The sequence below is a fragment of the Chiloscyllium plagiosum genome, chromosome 7 (genome assembly GCF_004010195.1).
Source record: "Chiloscyllium plagiosum isolate BGI_BamShark_2017 chromosome 7, ASM401019v2, whole genome shotgun sequence".
Classification (NCBI taxonomy): Eukaryota; Metazoa; Chordata; class Chondrichthyes; order Orectolobiformes; family Hemiscylliidae; genus Chiloscyllium; species Chiloscyllium plagiosum.
In genome coordinates, this window is record NC_057716.1 from 14692703 (window position 1) to 14719988 (window position 27286).

The 27286-nt window shown below is 40.3% G+C and overlaps 1 protein-coding gene across 6 annotated transcripts in view; it reads right to left on the reverse strand.

The window, feature by feature from the left end:
• vps8 (VPS8 subunit of CORVET complex) overlaps positions 1-27286 on the reverse strand; it is a 555322-nt gene that overhangs the window by 273066 nt on the left and 254970 nt on the right. For all 6 annotated transcript variants that reach the window (XM_043693080.1, XM_043693078.1, XM_043693079.1 and 3 more), the window contains 3 exons: positions 20460-20563; positions 17543-17624; positions 12294-12376 (listed from right to left, as the gene is read on the reverse strand). In XM_043693080.1, the coding sequence (XP_043549015.1) occupies positions 12294-12376; positions 17543-17624; positions 20460-20563 (269 nt within the window). The remainder of the gene's footprint in view (positions 1-12293; positions 12377-17542; positions 17625-20459; positions 20564-27286) is intronic.

Sequence of the window (27286 nt, forward strand, 5' to 3'; positions counted from 1 at the left end):
TGCCATATATAGTTGTGGAAAAGTTCCCATTGATTCAATTAAGATTTTTTTTCAAACCCTGTTTGATGCAAGATCAAAATTCCTGATAAATAGTCTGAACTTTGGTGCCACCTCCAATCCATTAGACACAACTGAATTTAAAAATGACAAGGCTGACAATTTTAATATGCAAAACAAATTGAACTGTAGGAAAGATATTGCCCACATGGCAGTGAAATTAGGACTGCCAGCTTAAGTTGCATGAAAGTGGAGATGAGGCTGATAGAGGTGGATAAACTCTGACTTCTTTTACAAATTAAAACTTATGAGGAGACAACATAATTTTTCGAATTGTCTATTCCCAAATTAGCTCTAGCAAAGACTCAACAAAGCATAATAAAACAGCATCTTTTTTCCTGGAACGTTAGCATTTATGAGATTGTTAAGTTCTGCACTAATGCACCAAAGTTTCCTACTTCCAACCAGTTTTTCTCAGCAGTATACCCACATGTACTTTTTCTTCAAACGTTGCCAGCAAAATTATTACAGCATTTTGCAATTGTTCCAGTTTAAAAGAATGTTCAAGCCACACAGTGTCTGAAAGATAATCCCTGAAGACAACAAAGACATATTTGTCTATTTCGGCAACGTAAAACATGAGCAAGTAAATTAATTGTAAGGTAGAAAATCAAAGATAACAAGGATTTACTGACTCAAATAAACATGATAATTAATTATTAGATTAGGATTAGATTCCCGACAATGAGCAACAGACCAGTTGGCCCAACAAATCCACACTGACCCTCTGAAGAGCAACCCACCCAGACCCATTCTCCTACATTTACGCCTTCACCTAACACTACGGGCAATTTAGCATGGCCAATTCACCTGACTTGCGCATCTTTAGACTATGGGAAGAAACCAGAGTACTCGGAGGAAACTCACGCAGACATGGGGAGAATGTCTATGTGGAGTTTGCACAGTCACCTGAGGCTGGCATCGAACCAGAGTCCCTGATGTTGTGAGGCTGCAGTGCCAACCACTGAGCCATCATGCTGCCTTAATTACCCAATCCAAGTTTTAAATAGATATACCATAGACAAAGGTTGGCTTTTAACCCTAGGCAACATCTGAAGAACCGCACTTTGGATGTAAAATGATTTAGACCATTTTTTAAAAAATCACAAATAGTTTTTCTAAGATAAAAGGCTTACATAGTCAATTATCCAAACAGCATTTGTGAATCCTTTCTGTGCAGAAAATTACTGCTGTTCTTGTTAGCAATAACCTCAAAATAATTAATTAGTTTGGAAAGTTGTCACAACATGATTGGTGCTAGCTAAATGCATACGGTTTCTTTCATTCTTTGGGGTACCCTTCCACATTTGAATTTTGTACAAAAAAAAGGTTACTTCAGTTAGAAGTTAATGTTCATTATACACATTTATACCATAATAACATTTCTTCCAGAGCATGCGCGAGATGTTCTGTTGCCTTCAGCACCATAGATAATGGCGTGAATGTTGGATAAATCAGGTTCTTGACATTAAGGGAAACAAGTCTGATTTTCCCCTTAGGGTTGAAAAAGCAACATCTTGCTAATGAGTGCTGACTATTTTAGTTCCATGAGCTTTGCAGCTCATTATTAGCCATACTCACCTCAGTTTGACGCAGCTGCCAATTCTTCTCCAAGAAATTAGATCGTGCCAATTCCCGACATAAAAGTCAGAGTGGAAACCTGGCAGCAACAGCTTGCCACTTGGTTCTGTGGACATTCGTCCAACTGCCTTCAACATAACATCATTGCATGCTCCGTAGACCCTGTCCTCTTCCAACCTTCATTCAAACAAGTTTGCAAAGACAAACCAACAACATCAGCACATCATTACACTTGTTTTTGGATTAACCTTCTCACTATTTCAGGCCTTCAGGACTTCACCTTGGAGTTCAGGGTCTTTTCAGGCTTGAATATTTCTGCCTTTTGTTTGTACATAAGGACACACACATCTCTTGCATCTGGACAGAATGCACCATATCGCTTTTAGTTTCAGAATGCTCATTCATATTGTGCTTACTTGGAGACCATAAGCCCCAATAGTTTGCATTTCTGTTTCACGCACAACAGGCAGCAGCTTGAAGAACTGAATAGTCAAGTGGATGGATGTGTTGCTGCATGACATCACACTACGTTAATGTCCCACCTTCTGAACAGGCCAGCAGCTTACCTGGTAAACACACTGCATATCCTTCAACCAAACACCCTTATGTGAAAGTCAAAGGGAAGCAGCACAGGTGGGATCAAGGGAGAGGGGGGTTCCATAGTCAGTCAGGGGGCACTCCCACAGTTAGTCAAGGGGCTCGTCTGATTCCAGTCTATGTGGTTGGCCACATTAAGTTCTGCAGGTCTAATGCATCCCCTTTGGGGCACACTGATACATTAATTAAGGAGGGTGTTTGCAGAGTGCCCTTATCTCTGAGGCAGATGACCCAGGTTCAAGTCTCAACAGTTTCAGAGTTGTGTAACAAAATCTCTGAATGGGTTGATTAGAAAATCATGTACATCAGTTGGAGGACTGTGGAGTGACGAAACTTAGGGTGGACGGTTGTTTCTCTAATCACCAAACAAAAGGACCGAGTAAGATGGAAGAATAGTTTGTGGTGGTGCTTGGACAGGAGAGGTGATAAAATGCTCTCAAGTGAGTGAGTATGAACTGCAGAGGGCATGAATGCTTAGTAATTTAAGAGGATAAAGTGCGTGAGAACCACTGAGTAATCATAATACATGCCCTATTGGGAAGTGTAGTCTTTGAATCTTGGTGAAGGTGAAATAGCAGAGTTAGAGGGAGCAGAGAAAACATGGTGGCATGTGTTCCTGTAAAGCAAAGAAGATCTTCTCCTTGTACTGCTATGTGTTGGGTTTCACTAAGGATATGGCACTGACCAGGCTAGCTGAGCGTGGTGTCCTTTGCCGGTCAGCAGGAAAAGCACTGTTCTCCTTTCCATAGCCAGTCCACCAGCACTTTCATGCCCCTGTTAGTGAAATGAGGAGTTAGCTTGTCTTACTGGGCTGTTTTCATTGGGATAAGGCTGGAACACAATAGTGAGAGGCACAGCTCCTGGCTTGCAATGTACCGTGTCCCTTGGAGCTAGAGTTAAATATGGCACAGCAGGATGTAAACTTCGCGAAGGTCTGGTGGCAATGGCATTTCAGCCACCCTTGCTGAGCGATTCTTTGAAAGAGGCACTCAACAGGCCAAGTGCATAACCAATGAGATGACAGACAGAAGATTATATGAGACGCATCAACAGGGGCCTTGTCAGAGAGGGTACAACGAATTTAACTCGAGTAAGCCCTTATCCAAAAATGGGAAAATTCAGACCAATGAAATTCAAAGATTAACTCCAGAAAATCCTACTTATAGAAAAGGGCAGCAATTTCAAGATTCCAGTGAGACAGTATCAATGTTATAAATAGAGAAGTATTATACAATCTCCTTCTGTAGTGCTCCAGAATACTGAAGATGAAATCAATTTAACATGACTTAAAACTGGCCCCATGTTTATCACAAGTAAAATAACATTGGCAAACTCTTTCTACACAGATTATGGAACAATCAAGTGCTCCAGAACTTTAATAGGCAATTTTTAATTCACAATTGCCCATGAGAGTCACAGCTGGGGGAGTGCTCCTCTCACTTCAGTGAGAGAGTGTGGTCACGTGAGTTTGCAAGCAAAATCAAAGGGAGGGGGGTGAGGGCAGCTTCTGCTAAAAAATTCAAATTCACTGCTAAACATTACATTCCTCAAAAACATTGAACATGCCACCCAAGCTTCAATGGAACCATGGATGAACTGAAGGAAACTTGACATTATGACACAGGAAAATAGTGGAACATTGTCTACAAAAAGACAGATACTGTTTGAGATATTGCATACAGCATAGTCCATGGCACCTGGTAGGGGCTAGTGGCTGGTTATAGATCAAGCATTTTGGGGATGAAATATTATATGCAACAAGAAGCCCTGAAGTCCTTAAATTAAGTCACAGTGTTCGAAAATGATTATGCAACTGTAAGCTAATTTGTAACAACATGATGGTAGTTTGGCTTCAAACAGGTTTCCTCTTCATGACAAGGTCCAAGTTCAATATGATTTCTTTTGATTATCAACAATTTTTGGCATGGTTAGACTTGAATAGAGATATTCTTTCTTACTTTGAACCATTATCCTTGCAAAACAAATGTTGTCACCTGACAAGGGGTTATCAAGAGCTTCTCAATGCATTCTGGAAACTCTGCAATATTAATTACATTGCAAAGCCACAAAGCTTCATGAATTCTTCTCTTGTTACATCCAGTATGTAGTCCTATTGTCTTGCAGCCTATTACAGAGATTTATTTTCTCATGTCCCTCCACATTTTTAAAATGTTCAGTAATAATTTGAAACATTTACACTGGCTAGTCGATCAGTTTTGCAATCCGCAGGGTTGTGTGAAATGAGTACAGGCAGTCTCCAGGTTGTGAATGGACTCCATAAGTTGTTTTGTACGCAAGTCAGAACACAATAAGTCAATATAAAATTGCTATTCCCCCTGCAGCTTGATAACAAAAGGATACTTATGCCATTAAGCAAAACACATCAATTGTGCAGATTTGAAAGAACATTAATCTTATTCTACAAATAAACTGGAAGTACTTTGTGAAATCATGTAGCAATTTTTAATCCTGCATCAAACATTTAGTATAACTGGCATGATGTGTACTAAACAGAACAGATTAATATTTATCCTGTATCTCTCCCCTGCTTTGTAGAGTTTAGTCAACCTATGTCATCTTAGTAGTTAATATTCTTCCAGCTACTCAAGGTGAACGTGTTTCGTCCTGCAACTTACTCTTCTGTACCTGACTGGTTTGCTGAATAATGAAGAATATTGGAAATTTATCCTCTGTCAAATGAATGCTATATCATCCACTTCAGTGACTAAATGAAGAAAGCATAAGAAGAATGGATGTACAAAATAGGTGTGTTTCATTCAACCACACCAGTTACAGCATAGGAAATGCCATTCAGTAACTGTGCGTGTGCAGGCTCTTTGCCAGAACAATTCAAAACCAATTCCAGCATTCCGGTCAATGTGTGCTGCAAATCATCTTCTGCTTTACGTTATTCCATTGAAAATGCAGTGGTTTCTGTCTAAACTGTTCCCAGGTGTAAACATGCCTCACTCCAAATAATAAAATCATAATCCTCTGATAGCCAGTTTAAAGTGATGACCTAATCATCATTGTATCTGCAAGGAGTAGCCTTACCTATTCACTCCATCAATATTTATCATAACTTTAACTACAAATAAATCTCCCCTTAGTCTTCACTCCTCCATTGAAATAATTTGAACAAATATCAGTTTGTTCTGTTAAACATTCATTCTATGCATATTACAGCCGTTTTTATAAAGCTGCTGTACTCTGAAGCAAAAGTATTGCTGAAATAAATGTATTACCATTTTACTCATGAACTCTGTAGCACCATTTATAATCATCAAATACATTATTGTAATTAACTACACTCAAACTTAAGAGGAGTTATGCATTTGAACTTTTAGGTCCCTATTCTTTCACAGAAGTTACTTTCTTTCTATTGGATGCATATATTATTCTCCAGTTGCAACCCAAATACACAAATGCATGTCTCACTTTGAGTCAAATTTTATCCAATACCGATGCATTCAACCACCTGACCAAACTGCTGACCATTCAACCTCCAGCCACCTTCTTAAACCGCTGCAATCCATGTACTGTTAGTTTACCCACAATGCTATTAGGGAGGGAATTCCAGGATTCTGACCCAGCAACACTGAAGGAACAGCGATATATTCCCAAGTCAGGCTGGTGAGTGGCTTGGAGGGGAACTTGCAGGTGACATTGTTCCTGTGTATCTGCTGCCCTTGTCCTTTTAGATGGAAATGGCCATGGGTTTGGAAGGTGCTGCCTGAGAATCTTTAGTGAAGGTCTGCAATGCATCTTATAGATAGTGCACAGTGCTGTTACTGAGCGTTGATGGTAGAGAGAGTGGATGCTTGTGGATGTGGTATTAGTCAAGCAGGCTGCTTTGTCCTGGATGGTGTCAAGCATCTTGAGTGTTGGGGCTGTACTCATCCAGGCAAGTGGGTAACATTCATCACACTCCTGACTTGTGTCTAGAAGGTGGTGGACAGGCTTTGGCGAGTCAGGTGGTGAGTAACTCATTACAGTATTCCAAGGCTCTGACTTGCTCTTGTAGCTACAGTACTTATTTGACTTGTCCAGTTCAGTTTCTGGTCAACTGTATATTGTCCAGATCTTGTTAGATTTGAACATGGACTGTATCTGAGGAGTCATGAATGGTGCTACATTTGTGTTATCATCAGCAAACAGCCCAACTTTTGACCTTCTGATGGAAGGATGGTCATGATGAAGCAGTTTACTTAATAAACAACAGCTTACAGTCATACTGTAGCATCAACGTCAAAGTTGTCCTGAGATGCCTCATAGATGGGTAGAAACAAAAACAGGTGCTGAACCAGGAACCAGGAACCATCAAGACAGGACTTTCCATTGGGCACAAGTGGCAAATTGTATGCAGCTAAATTTTCCATGCATATTAAGACCATAAGGCATTAGAGCAGAAACTAGGCCATTCAGCCCTCGAGTCTGCTCCGCCATTCAGTCATGCTGATAAGTTTCTCAATCCCATTTTCCTGCTTTCTCCCTGTAAGCCTTGATCCCCTTGATATTCAAGAATCTAAGTCTAAAATATACTCAATGACCTGACCTCCAGTTTTCTGTGGCAATGAATTCCATATATTCGCCACTGTCTGGCTTAAGAAGTTTCTCCTTTTCTCCACTCTAAAAGGTCTTCCCTTTACTCTAAGGCTGTGCCCTCAGTACCTAGTCTGTCCTACTGATGGAAACATCTTCCCATCATCCACTCTGTCCAGGCCATTCTACAGGGTAAAATCTTCCATGAACAAAATGGGTGATAATCGATTGGTCAGTGAAAGAACATTCTGCAGGATCACAACATGGAGTGAGGACATTAAGCATTTTTAAATATAACATATTAACACCCTTGGTCCAATTATCTGTTTTGACCTGCGCCCTGGATGCCGAAAACCAGAACCACATTGCAATTGACTAAAATCAACTTAATTGAAAGTAATTGCAGGAAATGGAGAAACAAAATGAAGACTGGTTTCAAATGGCTGCTGATCACTGTGGACACAACATAAATACACCCAAATAAACACAAGCAACAGGAAGTCAACACCCCAATCTGGAGGCTTGGCCACTTTGGAGGATGATACTGCTTCAGGTAATTGAACTTTGCAATTGGTACAAAGCACAAAGAAATCATGGGCAGAACTCATCTTCATTTAAACTTCCACATACTGTGTGCTTTTTCATTCAATTCTATTTCCATCATAACATTCAGACCGTGCAAGATGGGCAAAATGGGTTTTAAAGTTTTGGATTATTGCAGAGAAGGAGAGGGAAAGAAAGAGAGAGGGATGTTGGAAATGGGTTACAAAGAGTAGGTCCAAAGACATTGAACCCTTCACCCACAATGACACCAAGAATAAAGTGAGGATGAATGTACTAAGGCTGAAACCCCGTCAAAATCTTGCATGCTTTAGTGAGATTACTCCTCATTCTTCTAAACTCTAATAAATAAAGACCTATGCTGTTTAGTCATCAATGATAAGTCAACATCTTTATCCCAGAAACAAGCTTTGTGAACCTCTTTTGAACTGCTTTCAATGCCAGTACATCCTTTCTTAAATACGGGACCAAAACTGTCAACTGAATTCCAGACACACAGTTTCACCAATCCCCTGTACATGTGTAATATGACTTCACTGTTTTTAAAACTCCAAACTCCATTTGCCTTCTCAGTTAATTGTTGCACCTGCATGCTAACCTTTGCATGCACAAGAACACCCAGATCCAAAGTGCTGCTTTATTTTTGGAGTCTATCTATCCCCATCTAAATAATAGTCTGCCTTTTGATTCTTACTATGTTGGCTGACTTTGCTAACCATGGACGGTTCGTCCTTTTGATCGAGTCCTCCTTTTCGACGGAATAAACTTTTAATAAGCATTCCGAAATATCTGCTTAAATGCTGCCAATGATTTTCCCAGTCCATTTTAGACGACTCTTTCTTCATACCTCGGTAGATGCCCTAATTTGAGCTGAGGGCACTTATTTTATTGCGCTTCCTCAAACGGAGTTTGAAATGCTACGATGTTGAAATTGCTATCTCCGATAGAATCTTTAACTATGAGATCATGTTTTAGACTGACCTTATAAGCTCTAAAATTAATTCAGATTTGTAAAGCAAGAAGGATTGTGAATTGTCTTGTTCATCCAAAGTGAATGCTCAAACAGAACCAAAGACATAGATGGACATAAAAGGCAATGCTAATAGCAAGCGTTGTTACTTTAACCCTTATGTATAAATCCAAATCATCTACATGTGCTTCAACAATTGGACTGAGCACTGACCTCCATGGTACATTGCTTAATATACTGCTGCCCTGGGAAGAACGCACATGGCCCTTGAACATCTTATCAACTAACTTTCAATCCAGGCTGTCACAATTCATGATTATTTACATCAAACCATGTGTGAAACACAGAAGTAAGTGCTTTCTAAAAAAATCATCCACCCTATTGCTCCATGTGTCACCATCCTTCAAGAGAAAAATAGTAAATTATCCAAAAACACTTGGCTTGAACAAATTCATTCTGATCATTCCAATTAACATACAGTTATAAAACTACTCACAAAGCTGGTCTAAGTATTCTTGTGGACCGTCCATAACTGACGTTCGCTTTGTTATTCCAGTTTATCATGTTTTCTGCTCTTGTACATCATGGAATACATTCAGTTTACTAAAAGCAACATTTCATTTTGACTTCAAGCCACAAACAGAATTCTTTGAATGTGTACACTTTCTTGTTCATAACAGTGCTACCATTTTAAATCACCTGGAGAAGTAAAGACCTGACCTTGATGGTTAATTATAATCTGCATCACGTGCTTCCATTGTTAGACATTATATTCAGTCCCAAAAATGTACATTACAGCGATCAAACAAAGCCCCACAGTAACCACGTCAAACTCTAATCTTTCAACACTTCACATTATAAGAGAGTCAACACCTCACTGTTATTATTAAAGAGTTAGAAACTCTAACTGGAGAAAAATAATCAACAATCATATGTTACTCATGGACTTCTTTAATTGTAGAATGGAAAAATAATTATTAACACAAAAATTCAAAGTTTGTGCGAAGATTTGTAGCTCGGGTGCTCATTGTTGTGGTTCTGTTCGCCGAGCTGGAAGTTTTTGTTGCAAACGTTTCGTCCCCTGGCTAGGCGACATCATCAGTGCTTGGGAGCCTCCTGCGAAGCGCTTCTTTGATGTTTCCTCCGGTGTTTATAGTGGTCTGTCCCTGCCGCTTCCGGTTGTCAGTTTCAGCTGTCCGCTTTGGTGGTTGGTATATTGGGTCCAGGTCGATGTGTTTGTTGATGGAGTTTGTGGATAAATGCCATGCCTCTAGGAATTCCCTGGCTGTTCTCTGTCTGGCTTGCCCTATGATAGTAGTGTTGTCCCAGTCGAATTCATGTTGCTTGTTGCGGACGAAACGTTTGCAACAAAAACTTCAAGCTCGGCGAACAGAACCACAACAGAAAAAGTCTTTTCTCTGGGGTGGGGGACTCCAGAACTAGAGGGCATAGGTTTAGAGTGAGAGGGGAAGGATATAAAAGGGACCGAACGGATTGGTTTAACCATAGGGTCTGTTACTGTGCTGTATAACATTATGACTAACTCTCGCTATCACTGAATTCCTCCATGCTCACAACTCCCCAGATCACTGTCACCTCATCCAGACTAAACTCTTCCTTATCTCTAGAAATCCTCTCTCACCTCAGAACCATCACTATCTCGGGTATCACAAACATCTCTGTAATACCCTTCAATCTCCTCCCATCTCATCATCCTCACGATCTCTAATCTTGACAACCTCTACAAATCCGTCCTTCTCCACAGTAAACACTGATGCCACTCGTTTAGTATCCCCCCCAACAACCATAATCTCCTATGTCTCCACACATAGGCTGCCTTGCTGATCTTTAAGGTAGCCAATTCTCTCTCTAGTGACCCATTTGGTCTTAATGTATTTCTAAAAACCCTTTCCCTATTCCTTACCTTATTTGCCAAAGTGGTGTCCTGTCCCCTTTTTGCCTTACTTATTTTATTCTTAAGTATACTATTCTTGCCTTTATACTCGAAGGATGTTTGTGATTTTTTGGATTGGAATAAATGCAAAATATTACATCTTGGTAAAACAAACAAGGGCAGGACTTACACTGATTAAAGGTTGGGCCTCGGATAGTGATATGGAACAAAGAGACCGAGGGGTTCTGGTCTTTGAAGTATGTGTCACATGCAGACAGGGTGGTTCAGAAGGGGTTTAGCCAACATGAATTCGACTGGGACAACACTATCATAGGGCAAGCCAGACAGAGAACAGCCAGGGAATTCCTAGAGGCATGGCATTCATCCACAAACTCCATCAACAAACACATCGACCTGGACCCAATATACCAACCACTATAGCGGACAGCTGAAACGGACAACCGGAAGCGGCAGGGACAGACCACTATAAACACTGGAGGAAACATCAAAGAAGCGCTTCGCAGGAGGCTCCCAAGCACTGATGATGTCGCCTAGCCAGTGGACGAAACGTTTGCAACAAAAACTTCCAGCTCGGCGAACAGAACCACAGTAACACAAAAATAATTGATATTTCAGTGTTATCAGCTCCTATATACACATAGACATTGCCTGCTGCGAAATCAGTCCTTTACTTTGGTTCCAATTTTTTATAACAAACATCATTTCTGCTGAGTAGGCCCAGTTTTGTGATTCATCTTCTCAAGCTGTATTTGCAACAAAAACTTCCAGCTCGGCGAACAGAACCACAGTAACACAAAAATAATTGATATTTCAGTGTTATCAGCTCCTATATACACATAGACATTGCCTGCTGCGAAATCAGTCCTTTACTTTGGTTCCAATTTTTTATAACAAACATCATTTCTGCTGAGTAGGCCCAGTTTTGTGATTCATCTTCTCAAGCTGTATGCAGCAGGAAACCTGTCCTCAACACACTTGAGAGTAAAGTAACTTTACAAGATACCGCTTTTCAATTTTTTAAAAGCAGATTAAAAGCCAAAATTCATTCTGAACTAATAGCAACATTTTGCATGGAGCCAACTGCTCAGAATCTGCTGGGAAAATAACAACACATTCTCAGCGGACAACATTATTTGTGCCTAAACCATTATGCCATTCTTGATAACACGCTAACAATCTACACTAAAAGAAGCACACTGTTGCTGTGTGTCACCATGACTTACTGGACAATGTATACTATTCTACCAAAAACTTGCAAAAATGAGATCATTCTTAACATCTTTCTGAGTGCCAACAAATTGACAGATTTGCACTGTAAATTACAAATGAGACTGCATTGCAGAAAATGAAGGTTGCTATTTCATGCTCTAAAGACCATTTCTATTGGGGTGCTTAATGGTCCGACAAGACACCACTTAACATTGGAGACTCAACAAAAGTTAAGACCTTGGGGATTTGCTTCTTTAGGTGATAACTATTTTTAAATTATACATCACTCTCTTGTTTCTTTTACCTTTTCATTTATTTCTAGGGACAGGCATAGATTATTTATCACCACAAGACTGATCCACCATTCAATTAGATTATAGCTGGTTTATGACTTACCACCACGTATCTGCCTTTTTGCCATATTCCTGAAGTGCTTTCAGCATGAAAAAAATCGATAAATCAATTGCCACTGTAGAAGACAGCTCTAACCTACCAGAACACTGTGTAGCATTGCTTCCTAGTTTCATTCCTGATAACTTTGACTTTAATGTTTTGACAACATTTCCTATTTTTAGATTCTACAATGAGCAGAAATAGTTCTTTGCAATCCACCCTACCTGCTTGGTTAATACCTTGAAAACTTTATTAAATCATACCTTGGCCTTCCAAGTTCTAGAGAATAAAACACTGTATAATTTCACCTCATAATTTAACCATTGGCGCCCAGGAATAACTTGAATATACCAATGTTACTATCTTTACAGGACCAATACATTCCCATTCATGTTTGCTGCGTGGAACAGCCCACAGTACTCCAGGTGTGAACTAAGAAAAGCTTTGTTGAATGCTTTGAGAACCTACCTGTAATATTCGTTGTAAAATTGATGGAAGTGCGATAAATCCTGTCATGCTGTTCAGTACTTGTTTTGTCAAGTGCTTCAGAACTATGAATAGAAGATCAGACATAAATTTAACTGACATGAGCCAGGATATATTAAAAAGTGTTGGACACAATTGTGGAGTTGAGCGTTAGAGTAGTGCATCTTTGAAAACCAATTGCAAGGTTGAAGATCTCCTCTGTCAAGAATCCTTGAAAAACTTTAAGTGATCAAGAAATCTCACTGAGAAACATAGATTGTTAAAGAGGAGAGCAAATGTTTCTTTGTTAATATTTGAGATGATCCTCCCAGAACATTTCTTGCTAAGGCACTTGGGTATATATTGTCAATTTAATCTTTGAAAGTCTGTATTTCTAGTACAGATGCATGTTAGGTGATATTTCAAATTGGGATTGAAGATTAAAATGTATTTGAAGATTACACTTGCAGATTGAGAAAATGTATAAACTGATCAAAGTAGGACCATCTGGGATGAAGTGCGAGGGTGTGAATGCACATCATTAAACTGCCCAGGCTCTTGCACTCTGTGGTCATCAAGAAACCACAAATGTTATCAACCCATTCTCACTTAAACTGAGCAAAATTTGATTTTCACCATTTCTGTTGAATTTGAAGTTGAAAGAATTTGAAGTTGGAAACATCAAATCGATGGTTTTGATTGTTGCTTAATATGTTAGCCGTACAATCTCAGCTAACTGTCTGTATCACACCATTACATTGCTAAGCTGATTCTAAGTGTGCATGAGGGAACACATGGCCTAATATCGGGCAAGTAATTCAAAAGGTCATCTTCTCCTTGAGCTGAGAGCATCAATTATCTGCTGCACAGCAGAGCTAAGGTCATTAAGAATCCCATGAATATCTGGAATATTAAATGCTTCATTTTTTAATCCAGTAGGGGGGAATCTAATAGTAAACTGCTGTGCATTGCCTTTGTTCTGAGGGTAGAAGCTGTAATCAGTGTGCTGTAATAAACTGTACCCAAGATTAAAACGCTGCTTGTAAGAAGATAAATACTGAATTGTTAAATCCAAAAAACCCCTTAATTACAAGGTATTAAATGACTCTTTAAATTAATAACTTGAAATGCAATCTTGAATATCAAGTCAGGCTCTGCACAGTAGTGGAGTGAAATATCTAATCTCATATTGCTATACATCCACCTATCAGAAGCCACTGGACAAATCCTAGATGCGCGGATTAAATATTGTTCCAGCTGGAAGTGTAATTTCCACTGATCTGGTGAGCCCTCACAGGCTTCTTTTTAAAATGCCATCAGTTTCATCAGAAAGGTCTAGATGCTGATCTTTCCAAATAGCATTTCAGTCTGACCCAGAAGGTAAAAACGGTAAGATTTGCGAATGACACATACTGGTCCCACTCGAATAAAAGCAAATACTGCAGAACAAACACACAGAATGCTGGAGAAACTCAGCAGGATGACGTTTCTTCTGAACCCTGAAGAAGAAAAGGCGGCTTTATTGAAGAAGAGTTATACTGGACTCAAAACATTAGCTCAGTTTCTCTCTCCACACGTGCTGCCAGACCTGCTAAGTTTCTGCAGCATTCTTTGTGTTTATTACTGGTCCAACCTTTCTGGTATACGTCAAAATAGAGTTGCAGTATGACAAGCACATCGATTTCCAATTATTACAGGTTTCGCCCAGGTTTGCCCTGGGTGTTAGGTCATTTTGATGCACAGATGCCCACAGAATATACAGATTAATATAAATCTCTTAATTTGCAGTCTCAGCTAGTCAGTTTTACATCACATTCAACTGATTTGTTAGTTCCTATGATTCAGAATGGAGGGGTGGGCAAAATGAGTACCCTGAGACAGACAGGCAAGTTCAGGACCCTCATAGAGAAGAAGACAGATCTGCAGCAGACTTGAATTAGATTTGGGTGATAAAGAATAACACATTTCTAGACTTTACTTAAATAGGAGTGAGGGTAAAATAAGAGCAAGGATCTATTTAGTTAAGGTATGGCTGGGGAGGTCAGGCCATGACATCCACATCTGGTAATAAGTGGGATGTTCCAGACCCTTCACATGGTCTCGGACACCAAGTTTGCAGAAGGCGCCTCCAGCCGGAGCAATCTGAACTCTGAGTTTTGGAGCTTGAGAAGCAGCAGGTAGGGGGCACCACGATGCATTCACAAGGGCTGACAAGCTCAAGGACGCTATATTTCAGCAACTGGTTACCCTGCAGCTCAAGGGAAGGGGTGACTGAGAGATAAAAGAAGGGGATCAACCAGGGGGTAAGGGAATCCCCTGAGTGTATCTTGTCTGTAAACCATTTTTCAGCCTTGGAAAACGGTCAGGATAATGGTTTCTCTGTGGAGATAAGTCAGAGCCAAGGCCATGGCACTGTAGATGTTCTAGCTGTCTGGGTGGCGAGACTGGGGATGGGATAACATGTTGAAGGACAGTAGTGTTAGAGGATTCATTTGTGAAGGGAGTAGAGGGCATGTTGGCAGCTGTAGCCATGACTCCAAAACTGTATGTTTCCTTCCAGAAGGTCAAAGATATCACAAAACAGCTGCCCAGCATTCTGAAGGGGGAGAATGAACAGAAAGCGATTGTTGGGATATAGGAAGAAAGAGAGATTAAGTCCTGCAAGCAGACTTGAGAGAGTTAAGTAGAAAACTGAAAAGCCAAGCTTCAAAGACAGTAGTAATCTCTGGATTCCTCCCTGTGCCACGCAATACTGAGTATAGCAGTGGAATGACACAGCAGGTATATATGTGGTTCAAGAGATGATGCAGGAGAAAAGACTTTAGATTTCTGAGACTTTGGGCCATTTCTGGGAAGGTGAGACTTGTACATGTTGGACAGATTACATCTGAACAGGAATGGGAAAAACTTCCTCAGGTGGAGATTTGCTATTGCCATTGTCTTAAACTAGATTGGGAGGGGGGATGGGATCATGGTAGGTTTTTTTTTTAAGAGGGGAGAGAAGCTGAGATGGAGTTATAAGTTAAAACATGAATGAGAGATTCTGGAAGGTAAAGCAAGCATAGGCTAGATAATAAAATGGAAAGTATTTTAGTAGAAGGAGCCAGGGGAATAAGACAGTAGGCAGTATGATGTTATAGCTATGACTGAGGCTTGGTTCAAGATGGGCAGGACTGGCAGTTCAACATTCCTGGATATCAGAAGAAATTAACATAGAGAGAGGAGATAATAATGGATTTAGAACCGTAAAAGTTGTTCAATCTAAAAGGTTCAGATGAGATGTATTCAAGGGAGGACAATTTGAGGCCTAGCATAAATTTTTAAATCCTCTCATGCCACAAATTATGTGCTCACATTGTTTCATTATAATAAAGGAGAAGAAGGAATATATTAGGAAATTATCGACCAGTCAACCTAGCCTCAGTGGGGAAATTATTAGAAAGCATTCTCAGGAACAGAATATATCTGCACTTGGAGGGCCATGGATTAAGAAGGTGTAGCTAACCTAAGCGCAGGTTCCTGGAGGTTGCAATTGGGGTATTTACAGTGAAAAATAGGGTAGGTGTTAAGATGATGTTTCCACTATGGCGGGGGGATCTTGAGTTATGGGACATAATTACACAATAAGGGGATACTCATGTGAATGTAAGGGCAAAAGAATTTCTTCTCACATACAGCTGCAAATGTCTAGAATTTTCCACCACAGAGAGTTGTAGAGGCTAGATCACAGATAGTATTTGAAGAGAAGATCAAGAGATTTTTAAAATAAATAGTAAGTTGAGGGCAATGGGGAACTGGCCCAAAAGAACAAATGAGGCCTGGAGCAGATCTAACTGTTCAGTTTAGCACGTGATAGTGCCACAATGCAGAGTATTCTCAATGTGAAGGCAGGACTTCGACTCCAAACAAACTGTGCGGTAGTCACTCTTACCGATACTGTCATGGACAGATACATCTATGGCTGGCAGATCAGGATGAGGTAAAGTACGTCTTTCCCTCTTGTTGGCTCTCTCACCACCTGACGCAGAACTCCAGTCTAGCAACTATGCCCTTTAGGAACTGGCCAGCTTGATCAGGAGTGCTGCTGTCCAGCCACTCTTGGTGGTGTATATTAAAATCTCCATCCCTGGGCCACTGTCTGTGTGGAGATTGTACATTCTCTCTGTGTTGTTTTCCTCCAGGTGCTCGGTTTCCTCCCACAGTCCAAAGATGTGCAGGCTAGGAAGGTTAGCCATGGGAAATGCAAGGTCACAGAGATAGTGTAGGAGGGTGGGTCTGGGTGGGATGCTCTTCAGAGGGACAGTGTGGACTCGATAGATTGCTTCCATACTGTAGGAATTCTATGATTCATGGGGTCCAGAATCAATGTTGAGGTCTCCCAAGGCAACTCCTCCCCAGACTGTACACTACTGTGCCGCCACTATCCTGCTGGTGGAAGGGACATATCCAGGGATGGTGGTGGTGCTGTCTGGGGCATTATAAATTATGTTTCTGTGAATATGGCAATGCCAGGCTCTTGCTTGACTCACGTGTGAGACAGCTGTCCAATTTTGACATGAGACCCCAAACGTTAGTAAGGAAGACTTTGCAGGGTCGACTGGGGTGTTTCTGTCACTGTCTTTTCCAGTTCCTTGGTCAGTCCCAAGTGGTCCATCCAGTTTCATTTCTTTGTTGTGAATTTGTAGTGATTGATAGGCCATTTCGCAGGACAGTTGCTGTGTCCCATGTAGGCCAGACCAGATGAGGATAGCAGAATTCCTTCCCTGAAGGATATTAATGAGCCAGATGAATTTTTCCAAGAATCGACAATTGTTTTCTGGTCATCAGGAGATTCTTAATCCATCTGCTGTGATAGGATTTAAACCCGGGTTTGCAGAACATTATCTTAGTTTCTGGATTAATAGTCTAGTGATGATACCACTAAACCATTGTTTCCTCCCTTGTAATTTAATTGGAATTTGGTAGTCCAGTTAATCAGTAAGATGGACGATCAGCACCTCTTCACCTCACGTTGTCACTTTAAAGATAGCAATCAAATTTCTTCATTTCTCTTAACAATTCATCAAAAACAAAAATTAAACTATAACGTGACTAGAACCTGTGCCGTGTTGAATATTTGACTTCAGTTATTATCTTACCATCCTGAGAACAGCAGCTCCAGGTCTTAGCAGATGGAAGGCTTGTCCCCTTAGCAGATGGAAGGCATGATTATAATAATAGGATTGCAATGCATAAAATACTTCTCTACTTACATTCAAAGTAATGGGTGGATGATCCAACTTTCAACAGTTTTTGAGCTGACATTACTGCTTCAAGCAATGGAAACCATAATGCCTAAAAGGGAAAAAAAACAAAGAATTCTGCTTTGATTTAAATGCCCAAAAACTATCCGCCATTTCCTTGAAGGACGTTGAAGTGCATTGAAGTAGCTTATGAGCTCAGTCGTGAAACCATAGCACCCTCAGCTTACTGGGAGACTCACCAATGAAGAATGCTCATGTCAGTGAGGTATGAGGGGCAACCAATGTTTTGGGGTGAGTAGGTTAGAATGAATGTAAAATTCCAGAACAGAAAGCAAGGGAAAAAAAATTAAAACAAGGCTGAAGCATTAATTGGGTAACTATCTCATTAAAAAAAAAATCTCTTTTCCAAGACAATGCAACTGTTTAAGCAAGATTTATGGAAAACATTATTGCAAAAGCACATTTGGGTTAGCTTTATCATACCTTCTTAGTCAATAGTTGGATAATGTCAGCCTTTAAAGTTTATGATACCTTTTCTCTACTTGCGTTTAATATTCCTGTCAGTACATTGCACTCAACTGTATATTTTATATCTACTAAATTACTAATTTTTTCTCCTGATTGAATTTAAAGGAATCTTCATTCTATTACATTCTTGTGATAGCTGCACTGTCAATTTCATTTACTATAACTGCGAAGGATATTGAATACTGTTGGCAGCAAGATCACTTGCATTGTGGTAATTGCAATTTGTTCAATTCAAAAAATGAATAAAATGATCATTGTTTCCAGAACTCTCAAGTTATTGAAAAAATGCACTTCTGATTAGGAAGCTATTTACAGGCAAATATATCACTCAGCATAACAAAGCATGTGGTTAAAGAGATATATTTTTGGTGAACTTGTGTGTTCATCAAAATCATTGTATGCCTGTGCTGCATTATTAAATGCTTCTCTGCTTTGGGATCATGTTTCAGCACAGTTATATTCTGTCCATTGAGAGATTTAACATCAAACTCAGAAGACAGATCCACTAAACAAAGCTGAAAATGTGTTGCTGGAAAAGCGGAGCAGGTCAGGCAGCATCCAAGGAGCAGAAGAATTGACGTTTTGGGCATGAGCCCTTCCTCCACTAAACAAAGAACTAGTATGATGCATCTGATGTACAACATAAACTGTCGTGCTTTTAAGTTTCAGCTTTTCTTCTGTGGAAACTAGGTATCCCACATGTTGCAAAATTGGAGTTGACAGCTTGGCACAAAAGACATACAAGAACTGCAGATGCTCTAGATCAGAGTTGAGACTGTTTTACTGGAAAAGCATAACAGGTCAGGCAGCATCCTAGGAGCAGGAAAATCACTAAAGGGTTCCGGCCGGAAACATCGACCTTTCTGCTCCTTGGATGCTGACTAACCCGCTGTGCTTTTCCACCAACACACTCTCAACAAAAGCCATGTGACAATTTTGCTCAAGCAGTTGGAAAATGGACTGCGCTAAAAGCAGGGGAAACTGGTCATCCACTCATACATATTCCATAAATTTTATTAACCCCAACTTGCACAACTAAATAGAGCAAACAGTAGTTTTATAGAGCAATGACCTGAAACATCAACTGATTCTCCCTGCAGATGTTTCCTGACTTATAATGTATTGCCAGCATTTTGTGGTATTGTTTCAGATTTTCTTCATCTGCAGTATTTTATGTCCAAATTAAGAGTTTTTACAGATCATCATTCAAATGAAATTAGAGAATCCAATCATCTGATGAGAGTAACCTTACGCATACTAGGAATGATGCACAGCTGGAAAAGAACAGGTAGATAACATTTAACTTATCAGGAAAAAAAACAACAAAACTAACTTGCAAGAAGCCTCATCACGATAAAAACAGGTATCACTTAGTTATGCATTTATCCTGTCAATCATGTTACTATTGATGCTGTCGCTGTAGGTTGACAGCTGAATAAAACTGTCGACTGTGTGAAGGCACAAACTTTGAAACATCAAATTAAGCCAACTATTGATGGAAGAAGCTGAATAAATGTGTGAGCAACATCAAAATAGCAAAGGGGACAAGTGCTAAAAATGGGATGAAGTCAGGAGAGTGGAATTGAACTGCACATCTCAAAGCTCAGATGTAAAGGAAATTCTCTCACTTTCTGTTCTGGAATGCTTCCATTGAACTTTACATCCAAATTGCAGGTCACAGAGTCATAGAGATATACAGCATAGAAACAGACCCTTCGGTCCAATTCATCCATGCCGACCAGATATCCGAAATAAATCTAACCCCATTTGGTCCAAACCCCTCTAAACCCTTCCTATTCATATATCCATCCAGATGCCTTTTCACTTCCCATGTAGTCACTGCCTTTTTAAAGTGCTATTGTTTTGATCTTCATTTCTCCCCCAAATTACAGAACAATGCAGCCAGCAGCTTATAACATAGTAATCGCTGTTCCTAGAATTCAAGGAAATCAGCTCCAACACTGATAATACTTAAAAAGAGGAGCAGCACTTATAGACACAATTCTTTCCCGTCCTCCATCTTGAATTACTCAGGTCCATTATCTGAAACACTGAAATTTCTTTGTTTCTATCTACTTTGCCCCATCGCTTCAGAAATTCAAATCCCATTTATCAGATCACTTGACAATCTCCACCATGCAAGACAACAACCAGCCATAATGTATTCTTACTAGTTTGTTTCCCTACCAGTGCTCCCCCAGATAGACTGCACAGCACTGGTTGCTGACAGATAAATGGCTCACAGCTGAAACTATCCCTTTTTCTTTTGCTGGGATACACCAATGAGGCATTTTAAAAGGAAGGAGGAAAGCAAAATCAAAGATAAGTTCCAATACGTTCTGAAAACTGCTTTCAAGGAAGGCACTTTGTGTACACAGAGGAAGCTTTTAGTACTGACCTCCCGCTGCTGTTGGTTGAGACTGTGCGAATTGCGTTGGCATAATGCAATTGTCTCCTCTAAAGCAGATTCTGCAGCTTGCACCATTTCTTCATTCTTTTCTCCTGTAGAGATTCACATGCAAAATTGTGAGTACAATGCAACAGCCTGCTGGAGCTCTGCACATCAGGAAACCAAGAAAGAGCAACAACGCAGCTTTTCAGGACTTGTGTACCATTTCTGTATCATTGGAAAGGAAGGGGTAAGAGCAGAATGCTAGGCCCATGGACTACAGGAGTTCAGGGTGGAAATGACTGGCAGTATTTTCCTTAGGACCAGAGGAGCATCACTCGGACAGCCACTCAAAGGCAGGCCAAGTGAAAGATCACCACAGGCTACATAACAATAGGAAAGGGGTGTTGTGTTTTCCTTTGATTTGGAGAAACAACCATTTTGTTTCTGTTAGCCTGAAAACTCAACCATACTAATTTAACTAATCTCTCAAATTACTATCAAGTCATCTCTGTCAATCTGTCTCCCGTATACATGGATGCCAACTTCACACCTAATTACCAACACACCAGATATCATTGAAAAGTTATTATTCTGCCAAATTTCATCTACACAGTTAACTTTGGTGAAGGTATCTGTTGACAGAGGCACTCAGTCTGTGATTCATAGGCTCTGAGATCATGATAACCTAGATCTCAGGGCCACATAACTGAGCACTTTGCTGTGTTGACAATTCTTTTTTTTTCTGAGGATTTCACCTCAGCCAGTCTGTGGCTTATTTATCTATTACGCTTTGAAGGATTCAAGATTTGTTCAAAATTCAAGATTTCGTAATGGGTTGAAAAGGCAGAGTTAGAACAGAGTAAATAAGTCAACCATATAGATTAAAAACAAAATTAAAGGAATAACTAGGGTAATAAAACCTGCATATATACTGACATAGAATAATAGAACATAGAAATGTAAAGCACAGGAACAGGGCGTTCGGCCCATGATATTGTGCCAAACATGACACCAAATTAAAGTAATCCCTTTTACCTGCCCTTGGTCCATATCCCTCTATTTCTTGCATATTCATGTGCTTATTTAAAAGTCCCTTAAATGCCCCTATAATACCTGCCTCTACTACCACCCCTGGCAATGCATTCCAGACCTCCTACCACTCTCTGTGTAAAAAGATTTGCGCCTCACAACTCCTTTGCACATTCCTTCTCTCACCTTAAATGCATGCCCCTAGTATTAGACATCTCAACTCTGGGGAAAAAAAGATTCTGACCATCAACCCGATCAACGCATCTCATAACTTTATAGACTTTTATCAAACCTCCCCTCAGCCTCCCCTGCTCCAGAAAGAAAAAAAAAATGTTTTTTTCTAGCCTCTGCTTATACCTCATACTCTTTCATCCAGGCAGCATCCTGGGAAACCTGCACACTCTCCAAAGTCTCCACATCCTTCCTATAATGTGGTGACCAGAATATTCTCGAAGTGAACTAACCAAAGTCTTATAAAGCTGTAACATGGCATCCTGACTCTTGTATTCAATTCCCTGACCATAAAGGCAAGCATGCTATACACCTTCTTTATCACTCTATCTACTTGTGTGGCCACTTTCAGGGAACTATGGAATTAAACCTCAAGATCCCTCTAAACATCAATGCTGTTCAGGGTCCTGCCATTAACTGTATATTTTTCTTTAATATTTGATCTCCCAAAGTGGAGCACCTCACCTTTCCCTAAATTAAACTCCATCTACCCTTTCTCCATCCCTATCTGCAACTGATCTATATCCTTTGACAACTTTATACACTATCCCCAACTCCATCGATCTTTGTATTGTTTGCAAACTTACTAACCCAGCCATCCATATTTTCATCCAAGTCCCTCGAGACTAAGCCCGACTCTCTGCAACTGGATCCTCAGTTTCCTGACCCACAGGCCACAATCAGTGAAGATTGGGGACAATATTTCATCCTCACTAACACTCAACACTGAAGCCCCCCAGGGGTGCGTACTCAGTGCCTACTGTACTCACCGTATACCCATGACTGCATTGCCAAATACCAGACTAATGCCATTTACAAGTTCGCTGATGACACCACCATAGTTGGTCGAATCTCAGATGGCGAGAAAACAGACTACAGATGGGAGAGGAAGATCTGGAAAATGGCTCACTGAGAACAACCTAGCTCTCAATGCCAGCAAAACCAAGGGACTCGTTATTGACTTTCAGCGGGATGTTACTCATTCCCCCTCCCCCCTTACACATTAACAGCACAGAGGTGGAATGAGTGGACAGTGTCAACCTCCTGGGAGTGGTCATTAACAACAAGCTTTCTTGGACTCATGTGGATGCCCTGATTACAAAGGCCCAACAATGTCTCTTCTTCCTCAGGCAGCTGAGGAAATTTGACATGACGGTGAATACCCTTGCGAACGTTTATAGATGTACCATCAAAAGCATTCTGTCTCGATATATTACTACCTGGTATGCAACTGTACCATTCAAGATCAGAGACAGTTACAGAGAGTGGTGAACTTGGCCCGGACGATCACAAAGGCCAACTCCTATCTATAGAATCCATCTACCAGGCCCACTGTCAAGGAAAGGCCGCCATCATTCTCAAAGATCCATCCCACCCTGGCAATGTTTTTCTACAACCTCTACCATCAGGGAGAAGGTACATAAGCCTGAGCGCGCACCAGCCGGTTTCACAACAGTTTCTATCCTAATGCTGTTAGAACACTGAATGGACTCACAAACTTGTAACATTCACCTGTAGCTATGTTTTTGTTTTTGAGCTGTTTATCTATTATTTACTTATCTGTGCTACTTAACTCTGTGATCTGCCTGTATTGCTCGCAAGACAAAGCTTTTCACTGTGCCTCGGTACACATGACAATAAATTCAATTCAATTCAACTTATATATATCACAAACAGTAAGGATCCATGCAGAATACCTTCAGCCAGAAAAACACCATTTCATCACTATTCTCTATCTTGTATTGGCAAGCCAGTTCTGAATCCACGCATGCAACTCACTGTGGAACCCAGGAACTTTAATGTTCTGGATGAGCCTACCATGAGGGATCTTGCCGAAAGCCTTACTATAATCCATGTAGTCATGTCCACTGCTCTACCCTCATCGATCCACCTTTGTTACCTCCTTGGAAAATTCAATCAAGTTACTAAGACATGACTGCCCCACACAAAGCCATGCTGACTGTCTCTAATTAGGTCATGCTTTTCAAAATGTGCATAAATCGTATCCCTAAGGATTCTCTCTATAGCTTCCCAACCATTGATGGGAGAGTCACTGGTCTATAGTTTCCCGAAATAAACCTATTTCTCTCTTTGAACAATGGAAAAATACTAGCTACTTGCCAGTCTTCGTGGATCTCTCTAATGGCTAGCACGGATACAAAGATCTTGGTCAAGGTCCCAGCAATCTCCTCTCTTGCCCCTCTCAATAACCTTGTTAGATACCGTCCGCCTTAATGCTTTTGAAGAGACCCAACACCACTTCTTTCTTCATCTCAAAATACCCTAACATATTAGCATGCTCCACACAAATCTCACTATCCTCCATATCCTTCTCGTAGGTGAAGACCAAAATAATGTACTCACTTAGGAGCTCGCCCACGTCCTCTCCCTCCAAGCATAAGTTCCCTCCTTTATCATTGAGTGATCCTACCTTCTCCCGAGTTATCCTCTTGTTTTTAATGTACGTATAGAATACTTCAGGATTCTCTTTAACCCTACTTATCAGGATCATTTCATGGGCCCCCTCTTGCTCTCCTAATTCCCTGCTTGAGTTCTTTCCTGCTTTCTTTATATTCCTCACGGGCCTAGTCCGATTTTAGCTTCCTAAGCTTTATATATGCTTCTTTTTCTCTTTTGACTAAATTCACAGCCTCCCTCATTATCTAAGGATCCCTTACCTTGCCATCCTTGTCCTTCCTCCTTCCTCTCATCAGCAGGTCTTTAAACAATTCCCACATGTCAAATGTGGACTTGCCGGATAACGATCCCTTACCTTGCCATCCTTGTCCTTCCTCCTTCCTGGAACCTGCCGGTCCTAAACTCTCATCAGCAGGTCTTTAAACAATTCCCACATGTCAAATGTGGACTTGCCGGATAACAGCTCCTCCCAATTAATACTCCCTAGCTCCTGCCTAATACTGATATAATTTGCCCTCTCCCAATTTAGTACCTTCCCGCAAGGTCCTGACTTATCCTTTTTCATAGCTACCTAAAAACTCGTGGAGTTGTGATCAGTCTCCTAAATGTTCACCTACTGAAAGATCAGTCACCGAGCCAGGCTGATTAGCCAATACAAAGTCCAGTATGGCCCATCTTCTAGTTAGACGATCCATATACTGTTTCAAGAAACCTCCTTGGACACACTGAACAAATTCTGCCCCTTGCTCTAAGGGAGTCCCAGTCAATATTGAGGAAGTTAATGTCACCCATTATGAAAACCCTGCTGTTATTACACCTTTCCACAAGATGCTTATGTATTTTTTCCTCAAATGGCTGTTGAGGGGCCTCTAGTATAATCCTACCAGAGTTACTGCACCCATCTTACTTTTGAGCTCTACCCATACTGCCTCAGTGGATAAGCCCTCCAGTATGTCCTCTCTGAGTGTAGATGTGACATTTCCCTGATTACTAATGCAACCCCTCTACCTCTTTTACCTTTGTCTCTATCTCATGGAAAACAAAACTCTGCAACATTGAGCAGCCAGTCCTGTCCTTCTCTCAACCAAGTCTCTGTCACAGTCACAACATAACAGTCCCATGTACTGACCAAGGCTCTAAGCTCATTTGCCTTCCATATGATACTCCTTGTGTTGAAATAAATGCACCTCAGTCAATTAGTGCCATTGTATTCACTCACCTGTCTCTGCCTGTCCTTCCTTTCTGACTTACTGGTCCTAATATGAACCTCCTCTTCAATCTCTCCAATTGCTGACCCGCTGCTCTGGTTCCTAGCCCCCTGCCACTCTGATTTAAACCCTCCCAAATGGCACTAGCAAACTTCCCTGTGAGGATGGGCTCCCCTCCAGTTTAGGTGCAGCCTTTCTCTCTTGTAAGGTCACTTCTGCCCCAGAAGAGATCCCACTGAGCGAAGAACTTGATACCCTGCCCCTTGCGCCAGCTCCTTAGCCACACATTCATCTTTCTATTCCTTGCCTCACTTGCATGTAGCACTGTAGTAACCCAGAAATTACTAATTAATTACAGTCTGACCTCTGTTGGTCATTATAAAGCAGATAGCATTTGAAACTCACTGGAACCACCAACATCGATCTCAGCAGTATGCATTCACACTGCCACCTAGAATACAGCTTTTCTCGGCTTACCACCTACGGCTTTTCCAACACTGCCCTTTACATAGAAATAGGTCATACATACAAATTAGTATCAAACAAACAAAAAAAAATTGAACATACTCATTTGTGCTATCTTTTCTGTACTGATCACAAACCATTATACCTTAGATTAAAGATAACATCCATAAAAAGAACTTGAACCTCACTTTTAAAACTGTTCTAACCAGTTTTACTAATTAGCAACATTTGTAAAACCCAAATAGTATGTAAAGTATTAACAATTTAATTAGGTCAACCTGAAAATATATGAACAGTGGACCAAGAGAAAATGCAGCGAGTGGATGGTTTAGTTTTACGTTGTAAAGTTAAAATATGTGCATTTTGCAATGTATTGTAATTATTTACATACTGAATGTTCATAATTATGATTTGCTTTTTTTTAGTTTATTAACAGTTTATAAATATGTTATGAATTATGATATCTTGTTTTATTGTGCTGTTGCAATTTGGCCCTGGTTATTGTAGTGATTTTTCAACCAATCTCAGGAATCAGAAAATTTACAACTTTCATAATTGGGCTATGCTGACGAATAAAAAGGCTACTATCTCCTACTTTGTGGTCTGGGATCTGTGTCAGTCTAACAAATAACAACTGTTTAAATGAATGTGAACATAGATTATGTAAATGGTCCGTGAAGGAGATACAATCATTCGATAGTAAATTAACAAAACCATGCCATAAAGCTTTAGCAGAGAGAAAAAAAACACTCCCAAGAGGGAGCTTGTTTATGAAAACATGTTACAAATAAATTAATAAATTTCAGAAGGTAAGGAAATGGTTTACCTTTTACAATCTACTAGTAAACAACTCCAATGGCATAAATATTTAAATAAAAGAACTATCAAGACAGTACTTAAATTACATCAAATTTGTGACTGATTCAATGTGCAGTCTGAAGGTCTGCACAACCATATCTCAGCCTCAGGCTTGGCAAATCCAATTACAATGACCACAGCAAGGACAAAAAATATCCAATCATCAGACTCGTATCTGTATAGCTTGAAGCAAATTGGAAATTGACAGAGTTTCACCCAATTACACTGCTGCTACCTGCACAGCACTGATATTAAAACCAGTGAGAGAGAGTAGGTGCTGTTAAGTTGTACAAATGCAGCACTAGACATTTTATGATGCACCATATCCAAGGAAAGTGAACTCTATGCTTTTGCTCTCATCCACTGGAATCTAATCTCTGAAATTGCTGAACTCTATTTTTTTTTCAAACTCACAGCAGCTAACAATAAAGCTTTATGCTGTATGGAATTTTTTCTTAACATTTTGCATCAATTTTCCCAGATAATGGATTCCGTTTCAAATGTATAAGCATACGACCACTTCCACAACTGTTCAACGTTTGTAAATTTTGACTCAAAGAAAGCAAATGTTTAGTTCAGGCTTGGTATACTAAACGCCAGCCAAGTGGATCATGAATGCAGGAA